This window comes from Acartia tonsa, chromosome 8 (genome assembly GCF_053477335.1).
Source record: "Acartia tonsa isolate MP-2025a chromosome 8, ASM5347733v1, whole genome shotgun sequence".
In the NCBI taxonomy this organism is placed as follows: Eukaryota; Metazoa; Arthropoda; class Copepoda; order Calanoida; family Acartiidae; genus Acartia; species Acartia tonsa.
The window spans coordinates 19,515,796-19,543,506 of NC_137267.1; the positions used below are offsets into that span (position 1 = coordinate 19,515,796).

General features: G+C 30.1%; 1 protein-coding gene across 6 annotated transcripts in view; it reads right to left on the reverse strand.

Moving 5' to 3' along the window:
- The window catches only part of LOC145325448 (uncharacterized), a 143,326-nt gene that overhangs the window by 56,808 nt on the left and 58,807 nt on the right, over positions 1–27,711 (reverse strand). For 4 of the 6 annotated variants that reach the window (XM_080168430.1, XM_080168428.1, XM_080168431.1 and 1 more), the window contains exons 2-10: positions 7,298–7,364; positions 6,786–6,886; positions 5,800–6,188; positions 5,557–5,644; positions 4,996–5,218; positions 4,681–4,772; positions 2,977–3,077; positions 2,398–2,473; positions 2,001–2,255 (exon numbers count right to left, since the gene is read on the reverse strand). In XM_080168430.1, coding sequence (XP_080024556.1) covers positions 2,001–2,255; positions 2,398–2,473; positions 2,977–3,077; positions 4,681–4,772; positions 4,996–5,218; positions 5,557–5,644; positions 5,800–6,188; positions 6,786–6,886; positions 7,298–7,311 — 1,339 coding nt within the window. In that variant the 5' untranslated portion in view covers positions 7,312–7,364. Of the gene's footprint in view, positions 1–2,000; positions 2,256–2,397; positions 2,474–2,976; positions 3,078–4,680; positions 4,773–4,995; positions 5,219–5,556; positions 5,645–5,799; positions 6,189–6,785; positions 6,887–7,297; positions 7,365–10,175; positions 10,229–12,240; positions 12,379–27,711 lie in introns of those variants that run through there. The other 2 variants (XM_080168427.1, XM_080168433.1) reach the window with 2 other exon arrangements.

The window sequence follows — 27,711 nt, forward strand, 5'->3', positions numbered from 1 at the left end:
TATATATATATATATTTAAATTTGTTAAGAGTTAAGTTGTGAAGTTATGAACGATAAATACATTAATTTACGTGCCCAATTACGATTATATTACCCCTTTTATAGGTCAAATTGTTGGTTGAAAAGTATGGGCACTTTTGGTTTGCATAAACTAATCAAGTTGATGGATATTCATTAATAATTCAGTTCTCCACCAAAAATTATTTATGACAGTAAAAGAGCCCTATTCCTTTAAGATGATGTAGTTCGTGTTTTTAGTAGCGAAGCTACTCTATAACTTGAAATGTCCGTCTGTCCGTCTGTCTTAGTTTGGGGGAAACGTGATTTTCTCGGCTCCTATAAAAGATAAAAGGCTGAAATTTTTTGACAACATTCCTATTATTAAGGAGCCCAATTAACTATAAAACATCAATGGCGGTCAGACCGCTTTTTAGCAGGTTTTAGGCTATTTTTGTATTTTTCACATTTTTCTCAATATCTTTGGTGTTTATGGTCTAAATTCCAAAATTTTTTGAGGTTTAGATATCAAAATAAAATTTTCTGTCATTTCAAGACAACAACTTTGACAGTCAGACTGCCTATAAGCAGGTTTTAGGCTATTTTTGTATTTTTCACATTTTTATCCATACCTTTAGTGTTTTTGGTCCGATTTCCAAAATTTTTTCAGTTATATTTATCAAAATTAAATTTCCTGTCTTTTCAAGAAAACATCAATGGCGGCCAGACTGCCTTTTTGCAGGTTTTTTGGCTATTTTTATATTTTTCCTCATATCTTTGGTGTTTATGGTCCGATTTCAAATTTTTTTTAGTTAAAAATATCAAAATCAAATTTCCCGTTGTTTTGAGCATCCAGTATGTAATTTACTTTGACCGTCAGTCTGTTAGTCATAGTACTGATATATAAGTATTAAAAAATTAAAAACAAATGTTGAAAAGGTTTCGCGATTTTTTCCCCAATATACATGCTTTTGACAACTAATCTTTAAATTCTTATACATAATTTTTGTGCTTCGCTACTTATGGATGTTGTCATCCTTGTTTTATAGTCATCTAACTAAATATGTTTTAGCAGTATAAATCTGAATTGCCATTGAACAGCATTCATCTTCCTGTCTGTTATACTATTTTTGGTTAAAATATAGGTTGCATACATTTCTAGAAAACATGTAAATATTTAATGCTCAATTTAGTGAGAAAACAGTTTCCTAAAATAGTCTAGTCGAGCCTAGAAACTTCCTCAAATCCCCTCCTCTTATTTTAAAATAAATTGGAAATTCTTATTCAAATTTATAAAATAAAAGCTTGGGCGTCTTTGCTTATTTAATATTCTTATTTTTGTTGGGAATGTTTTGTTTTGCTTCAGTAGGGGAGGGGACAATAGGCTGTATTAAACAAGGCCCCAAAGTTTTTCAATAGCGTTTTTTTATTATTTGGCTTTAAAAAACTGGGGCTTTTATTGAATTTTGATTGGTTGGTTTATTAAGTTGAGTGTCTAAACGATTTGGGGATGTACATCAATTTAACGGCTATTGTCTCATTCCTGGTTATGCTGCGCTACTTATGGACACAGATGATCTCAAATAGGAAGGAAGGGATATATGTATTTATTTTACAACTTCCTAACTGAAGAAGAAAACCCTATAAAATGACTCTGCTAGTTTTAAATATTAAATAATAAACGCCCTTTTTATTATACTTGTGCAATGTTCATCCGTAGAAAATGCATTATCAATCTGTCTGTAAATTGGGATAGGACAATGGGTCAAAAAATGTTATATAAGGGGTTTTCAACACAAAAGGTTGGTTGTCTGTAAAACTTTACAAAGATTTCCTGTGATGGGCAAATTAGGAGTCAATAAACCAGCAGAAATTTACCATACAAAAATATTTGTATCGCATAGTGTTATAGACAGCTGTGCGCGGATATTAAAAAAGATATGAAATTTATTCCAGTTTTGTTGGCCCGGAGGTCCAGGACATCCTGAAAATATTTTTCCTACCTTTGCTCTTAGTGGCAGAGCCAGAGTTAGTGCTGGACACAGAGTAAACCGTGGACACATCCGACCCCGCCTCCCAGCGCAAATCCGCAGGCAGCTCCTGGAATGACCGCTGTGTCTGCACCGGGAACAGGTCATAGGATGACCGCTGGTGACCGGTCCGAGCGGTCATCAAGGATGTGTCCGAGTCTGAGTGGTCAAGGTGGGATGGCTGGGCTGGAGCAGGGGTTGACTTGAATAGTAGCTCGGTTTTGGCATCTGACAATTTTATTTATACAATAAGACAAAATAAAAATAATTGTTGAAATAATCTGCAATACTTTTTTTTAAAAAATACAATACATTTTAATTTTTATTCACGTTTCTGTGGACACGTTGTAGAAACAAATTGTATAATAACCTGACAAATTGAGGCTTCGACGTTCTGACAATTTTTCTGCTCCCTTAGAAGATTTTCGACCAACGGTAAATTTTGCCTGAAAATTTATTAATTAGATCAACTTTTATATTAGTAGTTTTAAATGTTTATTCAATTGAAAAATAAGGTCGGGGGGGGGGGGGGAGGGGTTCTGGTAATATTTTGTTACCTTAGGTAATGTTAGGTTAGGTAATATTGGGTAAAGAGTAGCCACACATAGGCATAAGCTAACACCCTTCAGTTTATTTTAAATAAGGGAATATTGGGTTGAAAAAAATTAAATAAGACGGGGGAAGGGGGGTGGAGATTTTTGTGCAGTGTTATTTTTCATTTTAGACTATGTTAGGTTAGGTTATAATAGGTCCAGGGTAGCCACGCAGTAACCAACAGAAAGGATACACATACACAACAACCCCCACCCCCTTTTCCTATTTATTTCAAATAGTGGGAATAGTATGTTTTTGTGCATGATTGTTCTTTAAGGAAAAGTATTGAAATTTAAATTTTGCAATGTTACTATATAAACAGGATATAAATAAAAATATAAAAACAAATTCAAACCTTAAATTGTTGGCGAATTTTCTGCAAAGGATGCTCTGATTTATGTTTTAAAAACTTGGCTTTGGCAGTACTAGTAGTTTTCTGACTGAATTTGGGCGAGCCCTGTATCACATACATATATATTTGTTTGTCAATTAATTTCGGAAGGGTCTGATAATGAACATTGATTTGTTTCATTTATTAAGGAGAAAATAAATCAAGGATGCTTACTTTTCAAATTATCAGGGTTAAACAATTTAGTATTTATTGAACCAAATGAAACTAAAGGACTGATTAAAGTTGATTTTGATTTTAATTCAGTTGACTATCCAAAAAAATTTACACACAAAAGTTCATACTTAGCATGGGACATACAAACATTAGAAGAAAGAGAAGAACACGAGATTTAAGTGCTCATCTACCTTTCATAAAAATAGTACCAGTTTTTTTCTAAGATTGAAAAAATATCCTAAAACCCAACCAAGACTTAAATCTACAAATATAATAGCCCAAAACCATGTCAGTGCCTAAGTGAGGCTTCCCTACTAAAGAGAACTAAAGGAGTTCTGTATACATTGAAAACTTTAACTTCAGACAATAAAAAACCTTACTACTTTATATAATAGGTTAAAACTGTATATTAAAGGGTGAGCAAAAAAAATGCGTAGATTTTTAAAATTGGAATTGCGCGGCTTGTGTTAATAGTAGAAAAACGTTATGTATACCATTAGAACCGTTAGGAAGTCTATTTTTTGGAAATATAAAAACGATTCCTGTGCTACATATAGTTTAGGAGCTATGTGGTAAAATGTTCCAACTGGCTTAAAACTTGACTTGCGAGTAAATCATTAAAGATCAAAGCATACAAAAAAATATGTACCTTTTTAAAGTTGAGATTGCGCGGCTTGTGTTAATAGTAGAAAAACGTTATGCATATCATTAGAACCGCTATGAAGTCTATTTTTTGAAAATATAAGAACAATTACTGTGCAACTTATAGTTTAGGAGCTACGTAAAAGAATGTCCCAACTGACTTAAAACTTGACTTGAGAGTAAATCATTAAAGATAAATAAAGGTGTGTGCAAAAATGCGGACCTTTTTAAAATTCAAACTGCTCGGCTTGTGTGAATAGTAGAAAAATGCTATGTATATCGTTAGAACCGTCATAAGCTCTATTTTTTGGAAATATAAGTACGATTTTTGTGCTATTTTTAGTTTAGGAGCTGTATTGATAAATGTGAGAAAAGTGGAAAAATTTCATCTTTAATGATTTACTCGCAAGTCAAGTTTTAATTCCGTGGGGACATTCTACCACATAGCTCATAAATTATACGTAGCACAGGAATCGTTTTTATATTTCCAAAAAGTAGACTTCATAGCGGTTCTAATGGTATGCATAACGTTTTTCTACTATTAACACAAGCTGAGCAACTAGAATTTTAAAAATGTACGTATTTTTATTTGCATACCCTTTACTTTAATCTTTAATGATTTACTCGCAAGTCAAGTTTTACGCCAGTTGGGACATTTTAACACGTAGCTCCCTAACTATGCGTAGCAGAGGAATCGTTCTTATATTTCCAAAAAATAGACTTCATAGCGGTTCTAATGGTATGTGTAACATTTTTCTACTATTAACACAAGCCGCGCAATTTCAATTTCAAAAATCTACGCATTTTTTTTTGCTCACCCTTTATCATACATATACATGATAAAAATATATTCCTGAGGGCTGCTGAATGATTCTGACACATTTGTTAAACTTTTGGTTTCATGAGGGGAGCTTATTAAAGCTTTGGAAGAACCGTGAAACAAACTGAACAAAATATCCCATTTAAAATGTTATGATAGTGTGTTTTAAAAATGCAGTAAAATGGAATACAAAAATTTCTTGCAATTGATGACACTTGTGGCTTTATTGGGCCCATTTTATTACAATCAAAAGTGCAAAATCAGGTAAATCCAACTTCTTTAATGATTAAACACATTTCATAAAGTTTTCTATATGAAAAAAAATTTTAAATTAAAAAAAAACTAACCTGATTTGAGATTCAAAAGAAACAAGTTTAGTTGTATTGGCAGCAGCTGAATTTCTTCTCGAGTCTCCCTGACTCAGAATTGACTTCCTGATAGCACCAGTGCTGCTACCAGGAGACTGCAACTGGGTGCTGCTGCTGAACACTTGACTAACAATGCCAGTAGATTTAGAAGCTAGAGGACTACTGACAACTGGTTGAAGCTCTGAGCCACTGGAGCAGAATCCTACAAAAAAATTGTATAATTCCCTCAAAGTTCCTGTCAATCATCCAAAAACCCACTTTGTTTTCAAAATAAACTAAGAAAAGGATGTAGAGGGGTAATGTTTTTCCTATGCCTCACCTTTTGGGGGCAATACTTTCGGTATCCTTACCCTGCGGAGCTATTGAAAACAAATTTAACCTATCCTAACCCGCCCTAAATTAATACAAACAAACAAATTAAAATGGAGGTATTTTTTTAGTAGTTATAAAAATTTCTTATAGTAGAAGATTTTTTTACTACACTTGCTTTTAAGATTAAAATGAAGTAACCTGGATTTGAAATTTAGACTGGTATAATACCTGATTCCTTGCTGGTATCAGCGAGGTCATCTCTACCCTCATCACTTTTCCAGGCTTCATGATGACTATCTGTTCCACTACTAGCATCCTAAACATTTCATTATTAAACCTTTATTTGTCTTAATTTATTATTGAACCTAATAACCAGTAATACATTGTTTCAGCAGTTGTCTTGATTGTCTAGTAACCTAGTTGAGCATTTCAACATTTATCAAGTTCACAATAGAACTATGCTGTGCTTACCTTTGAATGCTGAAGTAGGGGATCCACATTTTCTCCATATGCTTTCTTTGGTCTCCTAGGTGTACCGCTGGGATGTACTTGCTGTACATGCCTAGATGATGGTCTGCGCAAAGTTGGAGTAAGAAACGGCTTCAGAGCTCCATGCTGGAACAAAAAGCTGCTACTTTTACTTTTGACTGGCCGGCCGAGTGTGTGAAATACTCTGTCTTCAGCGTCTAGTGGCGCATGTGCGACAGAGCCACTGTGTACACTCGAGCTGTGTACGCTAGAACCGGTTTCTGAGCACGTGTGTGATGAGGAACAGGTTTCAGAGTGCTGTAAACTTGAAAGTCCCTCGCGGCGCACTTTTGGAGATGTGTGCACTCTTGACATTTTAGGAGGGCTTGAACCTAAATATATTTAGGTATGATTAATTGTTGCGCATTATGTTCATCAATTTAAATTGGATATTTAACTTTTTTTATCTACATTGTGTATACATAACCTTACTTAAACAGCTGTTTAGCATTTAACGCATGTATCTTTTTTGTTTGTTATCCTTTCGTTATGAAAACAGCACAAAAAGTATAAGATATGTATATGTTTAGCTTTAACATAACAATGAAATTCAATTTAACTGTTAATATTTGTATTAAAAACTTTTTTATCTGCTTTTTATGCAAGTTATCAGATATTAAATGTTTCTTCTATCTATCTATCTATCTATCTATCTATCTATCTATCTATCTATCTATCTATCTATCTATCTATCTATCTATCTATCTATCTATCTATCTATCTATCTATCTATCTATCTATCTATCTATCTATCTATCTATCTATCTATCTATCTATCTATCTATCTATCTATCTATCTATCTATCTATCTATCTATCTATCTATCTATCTATCTATCTATCTATCTATCTATCTATCTATCTATCTATCTATCTATCTATCTATCTATCTATCTATCTATCTATATATCTATCTATCTATATTGATACCTATAACAGCACAGAGAGGACAAAGATCAGACTTATTAATGCAAGTTAGACACCTCTCATGACCGCATGTATCAATAAGGCGGCGCTTACTGGGTCGAGAACTGAAACATGATAGAATTTGAGTCTTTAATTGATCAAGTAACTTTTTAAGATGGATTAGAAATTTAAAACTATGACCAGCCTGGCGGCCACAAGCTGCCAAAAACTTTGCTGGGTACTCGAACACAAATAAATGCCACGATTTCAACATGCTTTTAAAAAATGTTCGACCAATTTAAGGGGCCAGGTATGATCCTGCAGGTCCGGAATCTCCGTGGTCTTGAGCAAACTTTAAATCGGTTCTGTAAACTTATGTTTAATTAGATACTCCAAATTTAAGCTTTTTAAATTTGAAAAAAAATTGTCGCCGTTGCCGATGCTATTGGAAACAGCCCTGAGTGTCCAATAAAAATGACGTCATACAATACAAATGACCAACGATAGGCCAGTGAAGTTGAAATGAATTTATTTACCTGTCAAATGGCATATTGCACGCAGGACAGGTTTCTGGGCACCCGCTGGAGGAGATTTGACCACGTCCTAACAACAAAAAGCAGCATTAGTTCGGTATATCATCTTAATAATTAAAGGATTTAGAAAAATATATGAAGGATTTTTCTCATTCTATTACAATAAGTAGTAAGGTTTATTTGTCGACATCTACTGATCCGATTGAATTTTTTAAAAGCTATTTTAAAGATGGTTTTAGACTATTTTTTCTGGCTTTCTCTGCCCCTAGATACTAGGTTCGCCACCATCAGTAACATAATGATAATTATAGGATTTCATAATTATCGTTGGAGCATTTTTACCAGAATGTATGTAAATATTCGAAGGCATATGAAAGAGAAGAAAAATAGCATAAAACCATTCCCAGTCTTATTTATAAAAATAAATCGGCATTAAACAATCACAGGATCTATAAGAAGATTCGCGGTAAAGGAGAACTATCGGTTCAGAAGTTAGCGAGATCCTTCTTTACAGACAAAAAAAGCTGACTATTTTATATAGTAGGATTATTATTTTTTATTTGGATTGTAATCTACAATTTAATAAAAAGATAACAGAATGTCTTTTTGACAATTTAAAAAATATTCAACACTTGTAGTTTTTATATTATTATATTATTTGAAATTAATTTATGGAAAAAAGAATAAATCAGGTCCAAAATTCAGTTTAGAAAATAAGAAATAAGTTAAAATATTTGCGCATTTAAAATTTTGCAGATTATTGCAAATTTGAAAGTTGCAAATTTTTTTATGATATCTTAGTATTGACGATAAGTGGGAGTAAAGGGGGCGGAAATTTTTAAAGGGGTAATGTAAATAATAAATGTTCTACCAAACATGATAAAATTATTACTTTAGTTCTTTAAAAAAAATCTCTAATCAAAATCAAAGCTACTGCTTTATTTTTTTTTATTGAAGTTACATTCTATAATTATATTTCGATGTTTATTTGATATTTATAAAAAAAATCATGAAACCCTAACTGTATGGTAGAAAATGAGTTATAATTTGAAAACACTAATTGTTTGTCTTGTGACTTAATTTTCATTACTTGTTTCAATAGACAGACAGTTCTTACTTAGAATTCGACCATAGATCAAAACCCAAAACATTAAGTTGTATATTTATTTGATTATTAATTCAAATTAGTTCAGCCATCTACGAGATATTACTGTTCACTATTTAGCATAAAATACACAAAACATTAAAAGTATCAGTTGAATAATGTGTTTATCTAATTTTCTGATCTAAGTCAAGTCTACTTTATGTTTTATAGATATGCATAGTTTTGATGACCTAGAGTGAGATCTGTTCGTTTTGTACTATTTTTATAGCGTGCAAAGACGTTTGAAAGGGGTTTGTAAGCCTTTAAGTTTTAGAAATAGGTAAGGGAAATAAAAACGATTCTCATTTTAGAAGAAAATGTACAAGTTTTTGGTTTAAATATTGATCATCATGTTTTGTTATGTTGACTGCATATTGTTTTACGAAATTAAATGATTAAGTACAAGAATTATTTATTTTATTGTCATTACTGACATCTTGGAGTTATAACAATTAATTTTATTAAATATTACTAAAGTATCAAATTCTATTCTATTCTGTTTTAGGGATCATTTTGTTCATTAAGCAAAGCTGCCATATATACCAAAGTACTTTCTGTCTGTCCTTTCCTTCCTAGAAGCTACTGGAAAAATGAGATTAATTAATAATTGATTGCTATATAATATACACTTTTCACTTTTAAAAAGGTTAATTTAATCTAGTAGAAGTTGTCATCCTTGTTTTCTAACTTTATAAATATAATCTGATAGTAACTAATTTTATTTTATTTATCTATTAAGTCTATTTAATTTTTAACCAACCTAAATTCCTATAATTTGTTAATTACACAATTATCTCCTCTTTCTACAAATAAAAATTTGCCTAGACAATGACTCATTGGAAATTAATAAAGGTATTATTACGTAAGTCCAAGACGATTATTTACAATAATTTATTAAATATTATAAAATCAACATTACTTTAATTCACCCTCTTATCTTATAAGACATTTTTCCTATGGTGTCTTTTTTTATTTTATTTTTTGAAATACACGTATATTTTTATGAAAAAGACTATCTAATCCTTTTAGCTTTATTATGTAGGAAAACAAGCGCGTTTAAACAATTTGTAAGCAAAATCGATCTTGAAGCAAATTAGCTGTTTAAATGTTTTAGCCTACATACCTCTAAATAAAGCTATTTGAAGGCTACAAATAGCTTTAATAGAATGATTGTTTTACATAGAAAGATAGACAAATAAGTAAATTTTAAATCATGATTAAATTTAACAAGTGAGGATTTGTGATAATTTAAATGTGCAATACTGTAAATAACACAACGTGGAATTTATTTTTAATTATACAATAAAATTAATTGATAATCATCTTTTTAAAACAAAAACATAGAAAATTTTATTTATATATCAAAATTCACCTGTTTATTAAGAACAAAAAATGACAAAACATTTAATAAATAAATTAAATTATTTTATTTCTAAATCGAAAAGCTTCATTAGTACATCAAATTTTATAAAATTGATTATCATCTTTTTAAAACAAAAACATAGAAAGTTTTATTTATATATCAAAATTCACCTGTGCATTAAGAACAAAAAATTAAAACATTGAATGAATAAATTAAATCATTTTATTTCTAAATCGAAATACTTTATAAGTACATCAAATTCTATAAAAAGTATGTCCTCATTTGGTTTATGAAAGTTCATACTTTAAAAATAGTTTAAATTTTTTAAAAGAAAACACTAAACTGTGCAAAAAGTAAAAATAAATCAACAATACCTTAAAAATCACCACTAAAAATTTAACTTTTAAATGATATTAAGAAACATCATCTTTAATGAATGACTTTTATGTTAAAAGAATATTTATATGAAGTTTAAAGGACAGAAGCAAAAATTCAACTGAAATCTGAATATGTCTCATTATAAGTGTTGCTTTTTTCTTGCTAAAAATAAGTTTTTTTTGTATTAAGGGTGTATGTAGTATTTACTTAATTTTTTCTTCACATTTTTTTGATGATATGTTGCAATTAAAGTTTAACTTTTATTTCAAAATAGGAAACTTCCAAGCTATTCAAAGACAGCATACAGTTATTTACCAGTGATCTAAAGGAAAAAGACAATGGCTGATGAATTAATGTACATCACCAATAAGATAAGCAATAGTACCCCTTCTATAAATCACAATTAATGGTTGAAAAGTTTGGACTTTCAACTAATTGAACCAAATAGTCAAAAGTCATTTAAAGTTCTAAACTTCTTAAGAAAATATATATTAAAACTTTGGGGACTAGTGTAATAAACAGCACAATGTCCCATCCCTCCCCATAGTAATTTACTGTTTAAAACAAAATATTACAATTATGTAGTTTTGTGTGCACCCTCGATGTTGATATTCATGTATGAGTTAGAGACATATGTACATGTGCATGTAATCTGGGCTTTGCTTCTTGGCTTTGCGGGGATGTGTCGAATATTTCATTTAGTCATTCTTTTTAAACAAATGTACTTAACAGGTTTTCAAACAAAAACATCGATGAAAAACCTCCAAGTACCAAGTCAAACAAAGAACAGAAACCCCCGACTTATTTTAAAGAGGGGGGAGGGTTATTTAGGTTAGGATATGTCATGTTGGGGACAAAGTAGCCCCGCAGAGGCTAAGCATTTAGAAAAATAAATACCCCTCCATGTTATTTTGATTTATATTTCCTACTACATAGCCAATAAGTAAATTATATTTTTTAAGGATAAAAATATTTGAATTATTCACCTTAACCCTAAAACGGAAATGCCGAAATAAAATCCACCTTCACTCATCTTTTTATTGTGAATCTTAATACGTTTGCATAGATTAATTATATCACTGAACAAAAGTAAATAAGTAAGGTGTATAATAGGGCAAGAAAAAGCAAACATTTTCCTAAATCTTGCATTATAACATAACCCCCCTCCTTGATCTTATGGCCTTTTCTGTGTTTGTTTGCGTTAGTCTTGGGATAATGAGTAAAAATTTACAAAAAATCTTCCATTTTGCCATTCCTTCTCGCAAAATATACAAGGGGAATTAAACCTGTTTAACCCATCCTAATTCTGTAAATGTTTGAAAAGAATTGTTTTATGCTCACTATGCTAGACTTTTTTTAAAAATATATCCCCTTGTAAAAAATACACCGAAATTAATGTTAAAGGAAAATGCTACCAGAAAAAGTCGGTAGAACTATGTATTAACTGAACCTTACAACTAGAGTTCAAATGCTAAGGCACTTAGTCAGGAAATGAAGTAAGATTATTGTTCTTTGAACATAACATAACATTGTAAGATTGTAAAAATCTATAGAAAGAGTGATCTCATGTTTATTAATAATTGTTTTAAATCAACTAAAATGGATGCTTTGTATATGATAATACATTTCTAGTTTATATCATAAGGGTCGGGAAAAGAAATTAATAAATCTTGCATCTTAATATATTAAAATGTGTATATTACGTATAATACAAAGTTTTTTAAAAATTGAACAAAAAATTCACAAAATGAACTTTATATTTGATTTAAGAATTATTTTTATTAGACTTTCGCAGATGACACTTATAAAAGTTAATAGTAAATAGTGTCCTTATTTTTGACGCGGTGATGGACCGAGATTCGACCCATCACCCCCCCGACAACGAGCGGATGCGATTAGTAAGTAGCTAGAATTTTCATAGGAAAATGAACCACATTTTCTAAATCTTGAATCATGATTTTCTATGTATAAGGAAGTAAATAATAATTCTTTTAATCATTTAAAATTTTTTTAACATGACATCTTTATTAATTTTTATTTTTAAGTTTAAATTTTTCTAACCTTGCATTTTTCGCACAAGTTATTTTTTTCTGAGTTTCATTCAGTATTTGCACAATCAGATGAATAATAGATGGATAGATCATTCATTCACTATAGTATAACATTTCATTTTACAAAAATTGTTAACACATTTAGTCTAAAATTATTAATATTGACAAATTTTAAGAAAATTTATTTAATGGTAATATTCTGACCAAATTGTATCACAGCAAAGTTACTTTACAATTTGATCTTGTTTTACCCTGCTCGTTTATTTAAGGAACATTATTTAAGACTTTAAAAAGTATGTTTTTAGTTCTGGATAAGGGTGAATCAAAATTAATACTGTCCTTGACTAATTTTTTAAAAAAAAAGTATTATACAATTAAATTATCCTTTATGACACGTTTTTTTCAGCAGCTGTAGATTTAAACAAGAATAATAACATCTATAAAAGTAAAGCTCAACAATTCAGTTAGACAAACGAACCTATATAAATTTGATATTAATAAAAAAAAATTCCGTCAAAATTACTAAATACAGGATGCTTAATATGGACATACTAACATTTCAAAACTTGGTTATAAAGTTGCTTACTAAATTATGCATTTCACAAATCATCATTCTAAGTTTGGAATAGATTGAACATGTAATTCTAATTAGCGATAGGAGCTTTTTGTTACAGACGTACGTACGGACCTAACCTACATGTACAAAAGCTTTGCTGTAACACAACTGTCTCTAAACTGATATTTTTGTACACTTTATTTAAAAATAAATATCTAGAATATTTCATTTTTGTTCTTTTAGACCTCTGTAAAATATTTGATTTAAAACAGACAATTCATATTTTTTATACCAGATTTTGTTGGATTTAATTATGTATTGATTATTTTAAAGAATAAGTTTTCATGCATGGCTTCCAACCCTATTCATTTCCGCTTAATTAAAACCAGTTCTCAGCCATACTGAAAAATCATGTGTCGTCTCGCATTATAGAGAGTTTTCCACGATTAACATAAAATCAATCATGTGGTTAGAAAAATCAATTATAAAAAAGGTATTAAAATGAAAACAAACATTTCATGGCATAAATGATTAAGATGGCTAATGGATTTAATTATTAGTTGTCTTTAGTGACCTAGCAAAATTGGGATAGATGTTACTGCTTTTGGCCTACCTAATCTATTGACGCTAGGAAACACCCTATACCCCATCTTTTCCCTCTCTATTTCCCTCTACTATGGCGTCAAAAGAATAGACCAAAATCTGTGACATCTATCTCTATTTTGCTAGGGCACTATAGACAGCCACTACTTAAACACAGCTACGGATTTAAGTAGGTTCACTTGGTCTGATCCTTATCAGTTTAAAAATTGCGGATCAGTTAATAATTATTGATTTACCACGTGTGTCAAGCATTTTTAAATTGAATCAAAAAATTTTAGAATTAAAAATTTTAAGACATGCATACCTATACATAATTATATATAATTATTTCTGTTTATTACGGTAGTATAAATGTAGTAAACATTACAATAAAATAGTAACTATAAAAACCTAATAATTATTGATGCATTTTTTTTGCAAGTTTAAATTATAACAGGTATTTTTTATAGATTATTATTCATTACATGCAAGTAAGGTTGTCCATCTGTCTGTGTGTGTGTCAGTAGCGAAAGATCTCGATAACTGATAAACCGATATGGTTCTCCTTGACAATGAAGTTTCTTTTTAGGTCCATAGAAGGTTTTAAATTAGGGTAAAATAATTTTCTTAAAATCTCAATGAATTATAAAAAAACATGCTTTTATTTCACAGAGCTGGACCTTTAAATCATTTTAGTGGTGAGCCAGATCAGGGTGAGCCGAATTTAAGCCAATCACAGCGCGGCATTTCATAAAATGCTGTGCTCTCATTGGTGCTCTCAGTAATATTAAAGTGAAAAAATCTGTTCAGCTTTGTAAAGAATATTTCTTTACCGCATTGTATAGACAGCTTTCCGCGGATATTAAAATAAAAACTACAAACAAAACATATCATAATCTTATGTTTTTTATTTAGATATTCGTGAAAAATTTTCTGTATTACAATGCTATACATGATTTTTCAGTATTGCTGATAACCGGTTCTAATCCATCGGATATCAATCGGTTTCGGATGAAAACGAGAAAATGTTTTCTTTAAATTGTAAACTATAAGACTGTAGAAAACAGAGAGAGAATGTAACTAAACGTATCACTAGAGCGAGGTAAGGCTAGAAACTGCAAGCATGGAGTGCAAAAATCTAGGAATACAGCAGTTTTTTAAACAAGTGTTTTTTCATCATTTTTATTTATACATCACATTATGAAACTCATTATTGAATGTGCGATTAACTCGAGAAAGGGGATAAAAAAGAGGGAAAGAGATAAGCAAGCAGGGATCGACAACCGCAGTCAAATCAATAATTCCGAATCCCGATTGAACCGGCACGCCAAAAATGTGGTCGCTTGCCTATCCCCAGGAAAAATGCTCCCTTACCCCATTACCTACCATCCTACGTGATAAACGGCCTGACCAATTAAGGCGAGGGGATATTGTAACCTAAATTGACGACATTTTCCCCTGTCATAATATCCACGTATATTCTACATCAATTGCCATTGCATTGGTAAATCATAGAAATTTCTCCATTTAATGAGAAATCACTCCTATACCCCTATTGTGTCAATGGAGGCTTTCAGGATCGTAGCTGCTAGTTTTAAATGAATTATTATTAGATTATAATTTTGATGAGATTTTCGTACTTTTCTGAACCCATAAAAATGCAATTATAAAATAGTACAGATTTAAAATTTGACGATCTTAACAGTTTTGAATTAAAAACACAATTGTTCATTTCTTAATTTTTGTAAAAAAAAAAGTATGATTCCCCAAAGACAGATAAGGAGTAATCGGTTGTTTATTACACTAGTGCCCAAAGTTTTGAAATAACGTTTCTTTAATCGTTGGCTTATTCACTTTGGGGACTTTAGTGAATTTTGATTGGTTAGTGCATTATGTTTTATGTTCAAACGTACATAAATTTATCAAACATTGTCTTATCCCTTTAGATCCCTGATGATTCCCAATGCTAATAGACGAAACCTACCTTATTTATTAGTAGCGAAGCTACTCTATAATTCACTTTGTCCGTCCGTCAGTCCGTCAGTCCGTCAGTCCGTCAGTCCGTCAGTCAGTCCGTAACGCTATGGGGGAAATGGGATTTACTCAGCTCCTATAAAAGATAGAATGCTGAAATTTTTTGACAACATTCCCATCATCAAGGAGCACAATTAAGTATAAAACATCGATGACGGTAGGACCGCTTTTTAGCAGGTTTTAGGCTATTTTTGTATTTTTCACATTTTTCTCAATATCTTCTGTGTTTATGGTGCGATTTTCAAAATTTTTTCAGTTATAGAAATCTAAATTAAATTTTCAGTCCTTTAAAGAAACCAACTATGACGGTCAGACTGCCTTTAAGCAGGTTTTAGGCTATTTTTGTATTTTTCACATTTTTCTCCGTATCTTTGGTGTTTATGGTCCGATTTCCAAAATTTTTTTAGTTATAGATATCAAAATTAAATTTCCTGTCCTTTTAAGAAAACAACTATGACGGTCAGACTGTCTCTCAGCAGGTTTAAGGCTATTTTTTTTTATTTTTCACATTTTTCTCCTTATCTTTGGTGTTTATGGTACGATTTCCAAAATTTTTTCAGTTATACATATCTAAATTACATTTCCTGTTGTTTAAAGAAAACAACCATGACGGTCCTTTTTGCAGGTTTTTGGCTATTTTTAAATTTTTCCATATCTTTTTGCTAATCTTAAAACTTTTTTTGGATATCAGTAGGGTAAGGGGGGGGAAGTTTCGGTAAGGGGCTATTCTCGGTAATTTCGACCTACCTTCATTAAATGACCTTTTTCTCCATGTTCCTTTCAAATGACAGAAAAAAACATAAAAGCAAATTTGTTCCTTATTAAATTGCCTACAAAAAAGTATAAAATGAATTTTTTGTGAGATGAATATTAAGGGTACTTATTGGGTCTCAAAGTCGGACGAAAATTTTTTTTTTTCCAAAAATTTTTTAGTAGGTGTGTAAAGATCGACCTACACAAAAATTGGTAAGACCTAGAGCTGATCTGAAAAACTTTTTGAACTAGAAATTGCCCGCTTTTTCCAAATCTGTTGAGAGCTTTAAAATCGGGTTAATATTTTTTTCAAAAATGACCAAAGTTGGCGTCGGGGGAAAAATCGGTAATTTCAAAAGAAATTAAAATTCAACTTTTAAGGTCATGTTTTCATGTTTTCTTTTGTAAAATATATTATTCCATATGGACTTTTTAAGAATTAGGCCTAAAAATGAATAGAACAGATAAAAAAACAAAAAAAAAATTAATTTTATTTTTTGAATCAAAATTTTGCGAGGAAAAAATCAAAATTTCTGGTCCTTTGAAAAAAAAATATTTTTGACATAGGAGGAATAGTCCGATCTTTATGAATTTTTTTGTGGTTAATCCCAATCACCTATACTAATTATGATTTATTACGCTTGTTTGGTCGTTTGGCCTTTTTTCATCGATTTTTTTAAGGTTAAAATGTAGTCAAGATTTTTTGCAAAGATGACACTTTTGCTTCAAATTCAATTTTTGAGGTCAATTTTTAATCAATTTTCATGTTTTTTGGGCTAAATCTATAGTTCAATATGAGCTTTTTTAGGATCAGGCCTAAAAAGTAATAAAATACGTTTTTTTCTTATATTAATTTTAAGTTTTTTTTAAAAAAATTTTTGAAAAAAAAAATCGAAAATTCGCGTCTTTCAAAAAAATTCATTTTTAACATAGAAGGAATAGTCCGATCATTATGAAACTTTTTGTGGATAATCCCTATAACCTATACTAATTATGATTATTTATGTTTGACTGGCCGTTTGGCCGTTTTTCATCGATTTTTTTTAGGTTGAAAAAAATTACCGATATTTCCCCCGGTGGTGGGGAAATATCGGTAACTTTTTTGCGGTCAATTTCGGCCAACTTCTAAAAGTCCTAGGATAATGTCCTTTTAGGACCTGATAGTCCTTTCCTTTACTGTATTACCATCTATGATTTTATTTTTTGTGCTTCGCTACTTATGGATGTTGTCATCCTTGTTAATTGCTATATAACCTTAATTGTAGATACGCTCCTAGAGGCTTCTGAAGGCTCTGGAAGGAAGGGGTAAGTTGACCCTTCATTATAGTTTCAAAAACGATAAGTAAATATATTTTTTAGGGTTAGTGTTCCTTTCCAGAGGTGAACTCTCTTGGGAAGGTGGAGGTACCCTTTTCCAAAATAGTAATAAACCTACTCTGGGCCTCTAAGAAGCTTCACTGTAAAGGAGAATCAAATTTGTTGAGCCGTTAGCGAGATCTTAAGATACAGACAGATATAAACAAACCAACCCAAGTATTCAAAACCAATCAATGGACAAAATTAAAATTGTTCCTTTTGTTTAAAATTATGTTTATTGTAATGTATAGGCGTAGTAAATGTTTATGATTTGACCTATTAAAGCATTTGAAAGAAATGATATTTTAATTGAAGACAGAAATATTAAACAAGTCTAACATTACCTTAAACAAAACGTTTCTCCTTTTTTTAACAAAACAAAATTAAACAAGGATGGCAACATCAATGAAAGCGAAGCTCTTAAACGATTGGACCTACAAACATTAACACTTGTAGAGCGTAAGAACTGAATAATCAAAATATAAATGTATAAAAGTCGAAATAAATATAAAGTATATTTGTTGAAAAACTGCTTAAATTCAGAATAATGTTTAAGGACGTTCTTACATTTTTAGGACTGAAAACATTGTACTTTGTTGTCCTAGGAATCAGTATTCCAAATATCATTTCAATAGGATAATTATATAACATAAAATTTGTTGTTAAAAAAGTTAATAATCAATATGTTTAGAATAGACGTACGAACATTCTGGAAACGATTATAGAGTTGCATGCTTTCTAAATCGTACCTAATTACTAAAAAATCACAATGTAAAGCTTGAAATTGATAGGACAATTATTAACATGTCTAAATCAACGAAAAAGCTATCCGTTCCGGCGGGCTAACCGACCCTGATTATAGAAAAGCTTCGCTTTTAAAAAGATCTGAAAGGAAAGACGATAAACTATTGTATATCCACAATGGGGACAAACAAAATTGACCCGACTGTAGATTACGATTATTTTAGCCAACGAATAGGAGAACGTATTTTTAAAAAAATTGTAGATACTATTGTAATTTGCAGCTTAATGTCCCCTCCGCCCCTGAGTGAAAATATTTCATCATAATTTACTTTCTTTTGTTTTGTATTTCTAACTCGATAGTGGCTTGTGTGATTCTCTATTAAAGATAATTCTTGTGCGAATGTTAGCTGGTTTGTTAGGACGTGTCAAGCAAAATCTGTTGTTTTATAAAAAGAGCATAAACTGAAACATTTAAGAAACAAGAAACACTATACTATAAACAAAAATATACCCTTCATATTAAAACATAGGGTAAAATTCTAGTTTTCAACGTTTTTTAAAGACATTTGTACAATGACCATGGTGAGATTTCTTTGGTCTTTTCTATAACTTAAACTCACCTACACTCACAACCAAGATAAACTAAAAGTAACCAATTATTTTAAGCAAACTAATGAACCTCCAATACACAGTAATATATTAGTATATCTAACTGTAAAAAGACCTCCAATACACAATAATATATTAGTGTATCTAACTGTAAAAAAACCTCCAACACACAAAAATATATTAGTGTATCTAACTGTAAAAAGACCTCCAACACACAAAAATATATCAGTGTATTTAACTTTAAAAAGACCTCCAACACACAAAGATATTTTATTGTATCTACCTGTAAAACACACTAAAATATATTAGTGTTTCTAACTGTAAAAAGACCTCCAACACACAAAATTTATTAGTGTATCTAACTGTAAAAAGACCTCCAATACACGGTAATATATACGTGTATCTAACTGTAAAAAGAAATAAAATTTAGGCAGGTGGCTTGTTAAGAATACATCCTGATAATTCTAATTCAATAAATCTTTTCGCACACGTCTTAACACATTTTTTATCCAGGGAGGGAGGGGATATTGGACCGTAATTTACACTGGCATCAAACGTATATAACCACGTTATTATATTCATTTGCTCAAAAACTTTTATTAAATTTTTATAAATAGTTTTGTCAAAATTTTTAACTAGTAATTTTTAGATTTTATCCTATTACATGAAGCTGTATAGATTTTTTCGTTCAAATTCAGAGTCCCTAATGCTAAGCGCGCAGTAACTGGTACTATATAATACAATTTGAAGTGAAAAATTTAAAGGTCTTTTTTGTCTTGGTGAATTTAACAATGATAAAAGCCTTTTCCTCAAAGAGTCTGGTGAGCACAGAAACACCGTCTTTTCTTAAAATAAATCAAAATAAAGTGTTTTTTTTTAATAACAAACTTAAAATAACTTAATTTAAGAATAGTTATTTCTCGTATCGTATTATAAACGGCTTTCCGCGGATATAGAATGTACAATTATAAGATTAAAATTAGCCCCGTGGTGCCGAAGGCACCGGCTAAAAAAATGGTTTTAATCTTATTATTGTACATTTCTATATTCGTAGAAAACTGGATATAATACGATGCTAGACATAGTTTTTTCGTATTCATTAGAACCGGTTCCTATCCACCGGATTCAAATGAATACGAGAAAAAAACAAATCATTTATTACGTAGAAAGGGTTTGTGCTCGCTGGAAATTACCGAAGCACCTTAATATTTCAGGGGAGCTAAAATGATCTGTCTTGTATAAACACACAAACAGGTGATGGGGTTAAATGTAGGTGTGTCTTTTTATCTACACTCAACTTCCAATTTTATCAGTTACAATATCCCATTATTTTAGCAATAAAATTCGACATAAATTTTATGATTTTAGCTTATTTGTGTGCTTCTGTCATTTATTTCGGTTTTTGATAAAAAAAAATGTAGTACTTTCCATTAAAGTGTAGGGCGAGCACTGACCTCCCCCCAACCTGATTTTAAAAATTAATTGTATTAATTAAGGGGGGGGGGTATTTTTATACCGGTATTAGAGTAAAACACTAGAGAGGAAAACGGTTAAATAACTGTATCTCCCCATCGCACAGTCCTTGTGCCCACTTTCAATTGGAAGATTGAAAATCAACCAAAATGGCGTGGTGTGTATTAACACAGCCAAGTAGCAGGAAATAATTTGGTAGCAGACGAAGAAGGATATTGAAAAAGGAAGGCAAGTAGTTATCTGTATATACATCTATACTATAGATCTGTTATATCGGTATTGCTGTTATCCTGACGTGCTACCCAGTAACCAATATAACCTAACCTATCCTGACTTTAAGTAAGAAAAAACAACATAAAACTACCCGTACCCCCATAATTTTAAATTTTAAATGTAGGAGGGGTGGGGGTGGGGGGGTTATGTGCTTTAGAAGGGGTTCCATAGAAATTACCTTGATTTTTCATTTGTAATAACACAATTTATGAAACCAAAAACCTTGATTTTTCACTAACAATATTTTCTACCCTACAGAATTTGCTAATTTTAACCATTTATAGTTTTAATTGTTATATTTAAGTTATGAATATTTATTTTATTGTTAAATCTAAATTATTAATAATAAAAAATAAATGCATAACCAAATGTTTTGAAAGGTAATTGAAAAACAAGAAGGAAAATATTAAGAAAAGTATAGCAATTATAAGTCAGGGTTCAACGCATTCATCTAAAGATTATTTTAAAAAGCTGAATTATCTATACCCCCAACCTCAAAAATATTGGGGGATAAGAACTCTCCCCCCCCCCCAACTTCACCTCCAAATTCAGAACATAAATTAAATTCCATATAATATACCAAGATCTAAATTACGTCTATTAGTAAAAAAATTAGTTATTAAGTTGTCAATGAGGAAATGTATTTCAAATAAAAACCTTGAGATAGAAAGTGTTCATACTAAACGATTTAAGATTATTATATTTGAAATGTTAACTTCTTATGGGGTTTATTGTAAACTTTATTGCAAAGGAACAGGTTACATATGAGGACCCGGGGAGCCGTCCTAATAAGAATAAAGTAACAGGATCTATGTATGTGTGCCTGTACCGAAAGTATCTCACTAACCGCTCAACTAATATGTCTCTCCTTTACAATGTAGTTTCTCATAGCTCCTGTGCAACTGTATAACATTTTTGGTAGAGGTTAGCACCACCCATCCAATATAAATCGCTAAACAATCGTGTTTGACGGAACTTGTGCCTCCTTCCTAACGGGATGTTAGATATTTTTTGGGAAGCAGCTGATCTTAGTAGAAAAAAATTTACGTTCTGCCAGAGGCCTCTGGCGGCGTAGCCGCTTGTAAAAAAAAGAGACTACTGTTTTGAAAGTCCTAAGGGATATAAAAGGACAAAAAGCCTTTTTTTTAAAACCATGCAATAACAACAAGAAAAAAAAAGAAGAACATTAAAAAAATATTATTTTTTACAGAATAGACAAATGGCCTTGTTATTATTATATGTCCAGTGAAAAGGTTTTACTTCCTATGGACTTTGTCATCCTTACGTTAGCAAACATGATAAACATATTAATTATATAGAATATTATATGAGAATTTTCACCCTCTGTTTAGATTATAATGAATGGCTATTTCCCTCAAAGTTATCGAGTACTTAACCTTCCTCCGCTTTATTTGAAATATATTCAAAATAAGAAAAGGGAAGTTTGTTTGTTTTCTTGTTTATTTCTTCAGGTCAAGGTAGGTTAGGTTATATTTGGTACTGGCTAATACCGTTCGAATTGCCCCCGCAGGAGTTAGGCATGAAAAAGACCCCCCCACATATTTTCAATTTATGTCAAAATAAGGAAGGGGGGGGGGTTCCTTACTCAAAATGCATTTGAGGGAAATTACCCAATAAATAAATGTTGTAACATCTATTTTGCATAAACATTATTTAATGAGTTTAATATGATAATATTTAGTATCGGCAACACGTAATTTAAAGAGTGGATGACTTAAATGACTTATTTTCTGTCAAGACTATTTTGTGTTATAAAGCTAAACTGCAATATACCCAAATATATTTGAAACATATTATAGAAGACTTTTTATTTTTTTTATATTAAATTCTAAAATATACATATATATACACGTTCTTTCATTCTTTGTATTAAACTTTTGGGTACTTTTTTTTAAAATTTTGATTGGTTGGCTTTACATATTTACAGATGGGGTAATCAATTAACCGTCCATTGTCCTTTAAGATTTCACAAGATTTAAGTTGCGACCCTTAATAATTCAAAATTACAACTCTACAAGTCAATTACTCAATGCAAACTTCAATACTGATAACTTTGATTAATGATACAGATTAAAAATAGTTGCTAAAGTCTTGAATTTTAGATTTCAAAACTAATAAAGTCTACACTGAACTAGAACTGTATTATGATTACAATTTGACAAGCAGTCTTTAGGAATAGCCTTAAGATGATATTAGTCTTAGTTTATCTGTTACATGATATTTCGTTAGATCATATATAGATAGATAGATATTTAGATAAAAATATCAATTGATAGATTGATTAATTGATCGATAGATTAATCGATAGATTGATTGATTGATCGATAGATAGATTAATTGATCGATAGATTGATTGCTTGGTCGATAGATTGATTGGATTTATATTTAGAACGATAAAAAATATTCAAATGTTAAGATAACGCCTTAATTTAAATTATATATTGATTTTGAAGAAGGGGTCAAATAAAACTTCCTAAAATCTACTTTTAGATTTGTATCTATCACCTGCTTCAATTTAAAGCTTTTTTCCCTTATTTTCCAGACAATTTAAAATAATAAAATATCAATAATTCCTTCTATTTAATATGGATAAATGTTTTCATAGTCCTCCATAATAGATATAAATGATGATATAAATGATGATAATTATTAATGCCCTTCATGAAGATTAAAACTATTGGTGGAAAAACATGAACACTGCTACTTCGTGCATGGTAAAACCTGAGAAGAATAAGAAGAATGAATACCATACCCCAAACAGATTTGAAGCCAACGAATGTCAGTAGGAGTAAATAAACTTTGGAGCAATATAATATACAGCTCATTTTCCCTACCTCAGTTTATGTTAAACTAGCGGCTACGCCCCCTAGAGGCCTCTAGGGGCACTTGTGGAGGGGGGAGTCGAATTTGATAACCTAATTTCTAATTTTAGATTTTAAAAGAAAAAGTAAAAAGAAATTGGGGGGGGGGGGACCTATGTGAAGCTACCCTGTTAAGAAGAACCCGATTGGTTTAGCGGTTAGCGAGATCCTGCGGTACAAACACACAGACAAACACACATCCTGTTACTTTAGTATAAGGATATGGTAATAGTAAAAGATTAGCTTTAAACCTTAAAATACAAATAAAAAATATGTGATGTAATTAACTAAAGTCTATTAAATGTATTGAGAAGGTAATAAATATGTATTTTACCTTAAAAAAAGAAAAACTTTTTAAACTAATAAACATGTAAGCACAAAAAATTAATTAAAACAAAAACATTTAGATTTAATTATGCATCTACATATTACTTAAAACGTCTTATCGTTGACTGAAAATACGTATTATAAAAACAAACCAACAGACCAAACTAAATTTATAAATTATAGAATAGCTACAGAATTGATGTTTTTCAACCAACACGAACGGAAAAAATCCTCGGAAAAATACTGTAAATTGCGCGAATAGCTTTAGCGTGAAATTAACCAATATGAATTTCTATGTAACTATTATCTTAGATTTTTATTCTTGGGTTTGTAAGGGATAAAAGTTATAGTGATAAAACATGGCTTATGGTTAAATAGGAATCTTCCTTAATAAGCAAAATCCTATTGGTCTAGAACTACAATTGTAGCATGCACACATTCCAGACAAAGGTCGTTCAATCAAAGGGTTGCAATAGTTAGTTTCTTAAGACAAATAAAGGCCTGGGCTTACATAGTTATAAACCTCGGTAACTCAAAATTTATTATTAACTGAAAATAATTTATATTATTTTTTAAGTCATTAATTTCCCCTTGTGTCTAAGATAATTAGAATTATAAAATTTAAAAATAAAGATACCACCCACTTTTAGTTCCATTAGAGTTAATTTTAACTGATTTTTTTTTAGAATTGCCAGCTAAAATTGAGCATATTAGTAAATTTAATTCTCGATGTTTGCTATTTTAACTGTTTTAAGACTTATCAATAACGTTATTGTCACCCATAATTTTTACGCAAATATCAGATTTTTCACCTCGTTGGGGCAGGGTTCTCCTTCGATTTCAAGTAATTACCTAAAGCAGCCACAGAGCATTATCAGATTGTAATAGAATGCGATACTCTAACGCCTAATGTAGGATATTAGGTTCAGTAATATCCTATTCTATAATTGACAACCTTTGTGTGGAAGTCCTAATTATGCATGGTAATGAGTTGCGCCTGTTTATGGGCTAAGGCAATCCCCTACTCTCCCTGCACATGTCACATGTTAGACATATTAGCAGTAGTTAATTCCATTTGACAAAACCTATAACTGAATGGTCTACTCTAGTAGCTTTTTTGTCTAATAAATTCATAGAATGTAAAGAATTCCTGAGCGAATATATCTTCAAATTGGGGGTGGTGACTCAAAATTTGCAATACGATTATTTTTTAATTCAAATAGCAATAAGAACAATAACAATTTTGTACAGCATATTTGTTTTTTAATACGACGAATACCTATCTTTTCCCAATTTAAAATAGCCTAAAATGGCAATTGTAAATAAAAGCATATAGTGTCCAATAAAAAATGACGTCATACAATACCAATGACCAATGATATTGTACTGTATGGCTTAATTTTTATTGGACAATATACGCTGGTTCAAATAATTGCTTTTCCAAAAATTTTAAACTAATGATAATTTTATTGTTTGTAGACCCCCGCTTTTTCCAATTGAGATAGAAAGTTGTCATTCTCTGCAAATATTCAAAATTTATTGCTATATTTGTTTCATTGTCTGAAAACAAGTATGATTGTAAGCAAAGGGTTATAGATAATATTGAATATGCATTGTTATATTTCTAAAGTCTGTAATTAAAATAAACAAAATCAAAGCCAAAGCCATGAAAATATATTTACTTTTTATCTTTTCTAGCATCTAGGTGCTCTAAACTCGAAGGGTACAAAAGGCGGCAGAAAAAGCCCATAAGTAAACTCAATATATTAATTTACAAGAGAATAACACCGACGGTAATTCAGGGGGCCAAATAGTTTTTATTTCTTTAATTTTACATTGTAATTATTTTTTTTAATTGGCCATTATTGAAATTAAATTGTAAAAATGAAAACATGCTCAGATATCAAACCACCAAAAAAAAAAATATCATAATTGTAATTTTTACAGTTTAAACAATAAAAATTATCAATTTTCCCAAGATCGTAATAAAAAATGCAGTTATAATTTGGTCTGGTCAATTAGATCAAAATTTCCAGACAATTTTGCTTGGTTTAGACTTGCAGAGCTGTTCTAGAACTCAGTATGGCCATATGTCCGTCTCTATAAAGAAATAAGAAGTTTAGTAATTTTAGACTTTAAAGAGGTAACGTAAATTTGAAAAAATGTTTGGGTTTGTCATAGGTAGAAAATATATCATACACGGCTGGTTTTTTATTAAATGAATAAGTTAGGGTACAATGTTTGGCACTTTCGATATAAGTAAATGATAATAAAAAACCCATAGAATGCGATAATAACTTCAGAAAAATCGAAGAAAATAGTTTTCATACTTAATTAACGTTTTTAAGTTTTTCTTCAAAAAGTTTAGATAAGATGCCTTTAAAAGTCGTCTATGATTTTGTCAGGGATAAAAATGTAACTTTAAAATAAGAATTACAACATATTTTGTCAATTAGTACAAAGTAAAATTTTGAACATTTTATTGATCAGTATATTTTTTAAAATGTGAAGTAGAAACCTGAATATTTTATCATGAAAATTGTGTTATGATTTGATTGTCTGCTAGATTACAAGAAAAAAGATACTGACAGTACTTGTTGGTTCTTTAAAAAAAATTAGGTAGATTACTTTCAGAACCCCTCTTTTTGCAACGTTATTTTAATAGAACAGAGACGTAATCTTAGTGTACTCAATATCTAGACAGCCAACCATTGTTTTAGAATTGTTCAATTTTTTTAACTTCTGATAAAAACAGAATTAATGGTATTTTTGTAAATATTATACCTCCAAGAAATGGCTATACTTCCCAATCATATGTTGTGTGATATTTAAGAGGAATTATTTTGATATAATGTCATTAAAATATTCGTTGAAAAAAGTGCTATTCTAGCTTATACTTTACATTTTAATGTGTATGATAATTCAAATAAAAGATAATGAAGATTTATATTATATTTAATTGTTATAATTATAAAGAAAAACCTGGAAACAGTAAAAAACTGACTTTATTTTATTGACGTAGGGAAAATTTTGTCAAATATTTGAATAAAAAAGCAATATAAAACAAAATAAATTATTTTTAATATAGTCACAAAAAGGCTTAATGAGTTTAGGAAATATTTCATTCACTAATCATGTCATTTAAACTCTATTACATAGAATACAGTGTAAAAAGATGTTCTCGTTTTAATTTTAAGTAATTTCAAATGCATTTTAATACCTTTTAATGATTTATTTTTTGAAACATCTTTTTATAAAATGTTAATGATTTTTGAAGTTATATGTTAAAATGTTTTTAAATTATGTTAACATTTTGTTTTAAATGTAGAAAATTGGTAATTCTAAACATTCTAAAAATGATTTTATTAAATTTTCATCACTTAAATTGCATGTTTGATGAAATTTTCAACTGATAATTCAAGAAAAATCGTTTAAGTTTTATTATATTTTACTTTGAAATGTTAAAAAAATATATTATTGTCAAAAATGTGGAAGTTATACTTTCCTCAAAAAAAGACCTAAAACATGCAAATTAACACGTGTAATGAGATTTTTTTTCTTTCAGGTTTAATTTTAAGTAATTATTGATATTTTTTGTAAAAAGGATTTTATATAAAAAGTTTTAAAACTCGAGTTATGTAGTGGTTCTAAAAAAGGTTGCGAATTTATGCAATTTTCTTGCAAAAAAAATTTTCTAGGATTTTAAAAATAGCAAAGGATGTTATTAGACGTACTTACAGATACAATTGCTAAGTCATTTTGGCCAAACACTAAAATAAAGTTTTGACATCTGAGGGCCCATACGTGCATACGAAACAGTTTTAAATAGAAATAAATTCTATAAATCTGTTGTTATGGTTTTAAAAAGCTAGATCTTTAAGTTATACTTTTT